Raw genomic sequence first — 6,877 nt, forward strand, 5'->3', positions numbered from 1 at the left:
GAATTTTCTAGGTTGTGAACGGAAATTCAATATTTATTCTGATATAATCATTATGTTAGAAACATAAAATATTGGGTTTAATTAATTATTCACACATCAGAATTTCATGCCCAATATCTTTGATCTTCTGCTGTCAGTTCATCCAATCTTGTAGTATGAATCTGATGGTCTATCCCTATTATAATGATTGATATAAGCTAAAGAAATGTTTTAGTTAAAACTTGAGATCATTTGAAAAAAAGACTGGCTTTCTAGCTGCAATTCTGTTTAAATACAGCCAGTTAATTGTTTTCTATATTTTGCATCTTCCGAATTGATAAGTTTAGTATTCTTATAGAGTACATGCAAAAATCTTGAACTAAATAGTAGTTCTGGATTTGTATCATTTCCTTATTGTATCTTTTCTATAATTATTGAAATGAGTTTCCTTCATTCATAAATTTTAATTAAAAAATAATGTTGACAGTGTTTGCAGAGATCATGTATATTATATGTCACCATTGAAAAAAAATATGTTCCTAACCCCTTATGTTCCTATTTCTCTTCCAACCATGGGACATAAAGCTGCTAGTTGCTTATTGAAAATTAAACATATTTCTTTCCAAAAAAAACTCATTGTTTGTAACTCTAAAAGAAGTTATTCATCATAAATTAATTTCATTTTGGTTTTGCCAGGTTATCGAGAAACGGAAATTTCTTCAAAATTTTGTATTACATTCTATCACTTCCATTAATGACATTTTAATTGGATAGGTATGTGATATACGAATAAGAAAAATCAAGTCCTTTCTAGAAATCGATTCTAGAACAACAAAGATAAGGGGAACGCAATTTCATGCAAAAAATAAAGTAGAATCACGCAAACATCACCTGATCATAATCAATACGTAGTTAATCGCTTGAAGAGTACCAACACCTAAATAAAAAATATTTAAATTCTCGTATCTGAAGTACATGTTTTCCTGGCTATTTTATGAATATCAGCGAGATACACAGCTAAAATGTATGTTTCAATTTCTGATTTTTCAATATCATGCAATGAAAAAAATTATTTCATTTTTCTAAATGATTTCAAAGAATGTATGTTGACCATTCTGGTTAGAGATGGAGGGGGAAGCACGTCATACCTGACAATCCTATTTAAAGACACACCCGTTGGTAGCCATCTTATATCAAGTTGTGAATACTTGTGTTGAAAGCATTGAGCATTTGTGATACTGAATAAATATTTTGAGTTGATAGTTTAGTTTATACAAAGCAAGAAAGTAAGTACATAAATTGATTGATTTGAAAATTAAAATACGCTTATGTTAGTCCTATCTGAACAATTTCTACTTGTTAAATATCGTTTCCAAGGGATTGTTTTCCTTTGTTTAATAACCAAATTTTTATTTGTGATATTTTTACAAAGACACGTCCATCTTATCCATCCAGTCCTGTAAGTATTTCTAAGATTCAAATTGATATTCAACATTTCTTGTGATGAAATTTTTAAGGTGTGGTAGTTGCGTCAGCCATTTGAGAACAAAGGATTCCAATGTTCAAAGTTTCTAATTTTCAATTGACTTCTGAACTTGCGTCATGTGCATTATTCTAGTGTTAATTTCTAAAATTTAATGTTTTATATTGAAAGGACAATAATTATTAACAATTACTGAAATACTCTTAACTCACTGGATACAGTAGCCAAAATGGCGGACTGGAAGGAAAATGGAAAGGGTGTCTGCTGTCGATACTAGTGTCTGTAAAATGAAGTATGAATTTAAATGAATTGAGTCCACAATAGTAAATAATTGAAACAAATTCTCGGTAAAATAATTTCTGAGATATACCGAATTGTTATTTTGGATAGAGATCCGTACTTTACATGTCATAGTATTTGAGTTTTCAATACTGTCTATTTTATAATAAAGTATAGATTTAAGTAATTTGAGTCTACAATATAAAATAATTTAAACAAATTATTATTCTCGGTGAATTATTTTCTGAGATAGGTATACCGAATTGTTATTTTGGATAAAAGTCCTTACATACATACATACAGAAATATTTATTGTGGTATTTAAGTTTATTGAATAATATATAATTTGTATGTAGGTTGTTCATCAATGCAAAAACGAAACATATCTATATGAAAAGCAGTTACAACATTCTAGTGGCGAAAATTGTATATTAGTAAAGAAATAAAAACAATATGAAGAAATAAAAATGTGAAAACATAATGGGCCATATATTGATTGAGAGAAGTAAAAGCTTTTAATTCCATCCCACTCTTTTAAGTTCACACACTGAACACGTCTGCCTAAAAAATTCGAGCGGAAGCATTTACTTCATTTTTATTCTTATCAATCAATATCGGAATCATTGTCATCAAAAACATGCTGGATCTGTAATGGTAGTAAAATATTTATATGAATTTTAACTTAAATTAAATACTGAATTTACTAAACTATCTTTTGGGATATTTGCAGATTTTTTCTTTCACAAAGATAATTACAGTACTCAAGTTGGAGTAGTTTTATGGATGACTCTTGATTTAAAGAAATTTGTGTGAAAATTTTCCAGATTTCCTAGAAGTGTAAAGGTTTTATGTATTTGTCTACTTTTCAGTAAATATGGCTAGAGAGATTTAGCCATATCAATTGAACACAAATGGTGATGTAATTCGTTTAAATTGGCCCAACTTCTTTTATTTCGAACCATTTGAAGTAAATAAAACACTGAATCTTAAGTGGAGTACTTCCACAATACATTTGTGAAAACTGCAACAGAGACCATTTTTGGAATTAGCATGCACAATTACAAAAATTCTAAAATTCATTGATTTGGATTCTATTGGTTCAATGAAGATCGCCCATAGTAGTATTTTTTTTTAACTATTTTTCATGTATAGACCACAATCACTAGAATATGTGTATGTATCGATCTATGAAAATGATTGATAATTAGGATTTTAGTCTATTTTATCACTTTTTTGTTTCAAATTTACACATACAATTCAAATGTCTATCAACTGAAATTCTTCAGTTTCTTCCACTGAATACATAGTTCAATAATTTAGATTGTAGCTAAAATTGCAATCCAAAGATATTATCAACTTTGAGGATTATTATGACCACACTTGGTCTTGCAAAGGCTGAAAATTATCGAGAAATATTGAGATTTTTGAACTTTCAGATTCTAAATTTTCTAGGACTTGTAACAAAATTTTTCATTTGTTTCAGAATGCAGATCTTTGTGAAAACGCTGACTGGTAAAACTATCACCCTTGAGGTTGAACCATCTGACACCATCGAGAATGTTAAAGCCAAGATCCAAGATAAGGAAGGAATTCCCCCAGACCAACAAAGATTGATCTTTGCTGGAAAACAACTGGAAGATGGCAGAACCTTGTCAGATTATAACATTCAAAAAGAATCCACACTCCACTTGGTTCTTCGTCTCCGTGGTGGTATGCAGATCTTTGTCAAAACTCTAACTGGAAAGACCATTACCTTGGAAGTGGAACCATCCGACACCATCGAGAATGTAAAAGCCAAAATTCAGGACAAGGAAGGAATTCCCCCAGACCAACAAAGATTGATCTTCGCTGGAAAACAACTGGAAGATGGCAGAACCTTGTCTGATTATAACATTCAGAAAGAATCTACACTTCACTTGGTTCTTCGTCTCCGTGGTGGTATGCAGATCTTTGTCAAAACTCTAACTGGAAAGACAATTACCTTGGAAGTTGAACCATCCGACACCATCGAGAACGTGAAAGCTAAAATCCAAGACAAAGAGGGCATTCCCCCAGACCAACAAAGATTGATCTTTGCTGGAAAACAACTGGAAGATGGCCGAACCTTGTCAGATTATAACATTCAAAAAGAATCCACACTCCACTTGGTTCTTCGTCTCCGTGGTGGTATGCAGATCTTTGTCAAAACTCTAACTGGAAAGACCATTACTTTGGAAGTCGAACCATCTGACACCATTGAGAACGTGAAAGCCAAAATTCAGGACAAAGAGGGCATTCCCCCAGACCAACAAAGATTGATCTTCGCTGGAAAACAACTTGAAGATGGCCGAACCTTGTCAGATTATAACATTCAGAAAGAATCTACACTTCACTTGGTTCTTCGACTCCGTGGTGGTATGCAGATCTTTGTCAAAACTCTAACTGGAAAGACAATCACTTTGGAAGTTGAACCATCTGACACCATCGAGAATGTTAAAGCCAAGATCCAAGATAAGGAAGGAATTCCCCCAGACCAACAAAGGCTTATCTTCGCTGGAAAACAACTGGAAGATGGCCGAACCTTATCAGATTATAACATTCAGAAAGAATCTACACTTCACTTGGTTCTTCGTCTCCGAGGTGGTATGCAAATATTTGTCAAAACTTTAACTGGAAAGACCATTACCTTGGAAGTCGAACCATCTGACACCATCGAGAATGTAAAAGCCAAAATTCAGGATAAGGAAGGAATTCCCCCAGACCAACAAAGATTGATCTTTGCTGGAAAACAACTTGAAGATGGCCGAACCTTGTCAGATTATAACATTCAAAAAGAATCCACACTCCACTTGGTTCTTCGTCTCCGTGGTGGTATGCAGATCTTTGTCAAAACTCTAACCGGAAAGACAATTACCTTGGAAGTTGAACCATCTGACACCATCGAGAACGTGAAAGCTAAAATCCAAGACAAAGAGGGCATTCCCCCAGACCAACAAAGATTGATCTTTGCTGGAAAACAACTTGAAGATGGCCGAACCTTGTCAGATTATAACATTCAGAAAGAATCTACACTTCACTTGGTTCTTCGACTCCGTGGTGGTATGCAGATCTTTGTCAAAACTCTAACTGGAAAGACAATCACTTTGGAAGTTGAACCATCTGACACCATCGAGAATGTTAAAGCCAAGATCCAAGATAAGGAAGGAATTCCCCCAGACCAACAAAGGCTTATCTTCGCTGGAAAACAACTGGAAGATGGCCGAACCTTATCAGATTATAACATTCAGAAAGAATCTACACTTCACTTGGTTCTTCGTCTCCGAGGTGGTATGCAAATATTTGTCAAAACTTTAACTGGAAAGACCATTACCTTGGAAGTCGAACCATCTGACACCATCGAGAATGTAAAAGCCAAAATTCAGGATAAGGAAGGAATTCCCCCAGACCAACAAAGATTGATCTTTGCTGGAAAACAACTTGAAGATGGCCGAACCTTGTCAGATTATAACATTCAAAAAGAATCCACACTCCACTTGGTTCTTCGTCTCCGTGGTGGTATGCAGATCTTTGTCAAAACTCTAACCGGAAAGACAATTACCTTGGAAGTTGAACCATCTGACACCATCGAGAACGTGAAAGCTAAAATCCAAGACAAAGAGGGCATTCCCCCAGACCAACAAAGATTGATCTTTGCTGGAAAACAACTTGAAGATGGCCGAACCTTGTCAGATTATAACATTCAGAAAGAATCTACACTTCACTTGGTTCTTCGACTCCGTGGTGGTATGCAGATCTTTGTCAAAACTCTAACTGGAAAGACAATTACTTTGGAAGTTGAACCATCTGACACCATCGAGAATGTTAAAGCCAAGATCCAAGATAAGGAAGGAATTCCCCCAGACCAACAAAGGCTTATCTTCGCTGGAAAACAACTGGAAGATGGCCGAACCTTATCAGATTATAACATTCAGAAAGAATCTACACTTCACTTGGTTCTTCGTCTCCGTGGTGGTATGCAGATCTTTGTCAAAACTCTAACTGGAAAGACCATTACCTTAGAAGTGGAACCATCCGATACCATTGAGAATGTAAAAGCCAAAATTCAGGACAAGGAAGGAATTCCCCCAGACCAACAAAGATTGATCTTCGCTGGAAAACAACTTGAAGATGGCCGAACCTTGTCAGATTATAACATTCAAAAAGAATCCACACTCCACTTGGTTCTTCGTCTCCGTGGTGGTATGCAGATCTTTGTCAAAACTCTAACTGGAAAGACAATTACCTTGGAAGTTGAACCATCCGACACCATCGAGAACGTGAAAGCTAAAATCCAAGACAAAGAGGGCATTCCCCCAGACCAACAAAGATTGATCTTCGCTGGAAAACAACTGGAAGATGGCCGAACCTTGTCAGATTATAACATTCAGAAAGAATCTACGCTTCATTTGGTTCTTCGTCTCAGAGGAGGCAAATATTGACTGATTTTTTTCACTTATTTATTTCATTAAATTGTACTACTTTGAAGCAAATATTTTATTTTAAAATAAATATTCCTGTTCTATTATATTAAGGCTTGAAAATGTTTTTTTGATATGAAAGGCTTCGAATGAAATTATATTTGGCTGTTTTAAGATAAATAAATGAAGGTGTAATATGTATGTTTTTTATTTGCAATTAACGGGGACTTTCAAAGACTCAAAATATGTATTACTATAGTTATACAACAACACTGGATGTTGAAGAGTGAACTTTAATTATACAGGTATGCAAAAAAAATTTAACATGGGTTGTCAGTTAATAACTTTCTTTTATAATAGCTTCCGATATCGTTGGTCCCAAAGCAAAACCGCCAATGTGCAGATTCCTTATTTTGAAAAAACTAGGTCTGAAGCATTTTATTTCAATCCGTTTGCATACTAACTCATTTACCAAGTTTATTTTTCACATTCATGCTTTTGTATAGGAAACTTGGCATGAAACTGAATTCAACCATGCACATAAGTAAAATTAGCTTTTTTAACTATCATGGTTTTGCCTTAGGCCCTTGCCTTGCATTCCAAAAATAAAGTTGCAGGATTTATAGATCAATAATTTTTTTTAACTAAAGATGAAATTAACGGATGTAGTCGTTACTACATGGTAGATCATCATGAGAAA

General features: G+C 34.3%; 1 protein-coding gene across 1 annotated transcript; it reads left to right on the plus strand.

Annotated features, from left to right (window-relative positions):
• The first annotated feature begins 1,309 nt into the window (after window positions 1–1,309).
• LOC111506127 (polyubiquitin) lies at window positions 1,310–6,374 on the plus strand. Its single transcript, XM_023161117.2, has 2 exons — window positions 1,310–1,438; window positions 3,225–6,374. Exon 2 carries the CDS (start codon window positions 3,226–3,228, stop codon window positions 6,196–6,198), a length of 2,973 nt encoding a protein of 990 aa, XP_023016885.2. The 5' UTR covers window positions 1,310–1,438; window position 3,225; the 3' UTR covers window positions 6,199–6,374.
• Window positions 6,375–6,877: the final 503 nt, after the last annotated feature.

The sequence above is a fragment of the Leptinotarsa decemlineata genome, unplaced genomic scaffold (genome assembly GCF_025532065.1).
Source record: "Leptinotarsa decemlineata unplaced genomic scaffold, Ldec_3_MD MMD2_tig00026307_RagTag_RagTag, whole genome shotgun sequence".
Taxonomy (NCBI): domain Eukaryota; kingdom Metazoa; phylum Arthropoda; class Insecta; order Coleoptera; family Chrysomelidae; genus Leptinotarsa; species Leptinotarsa decemlineata.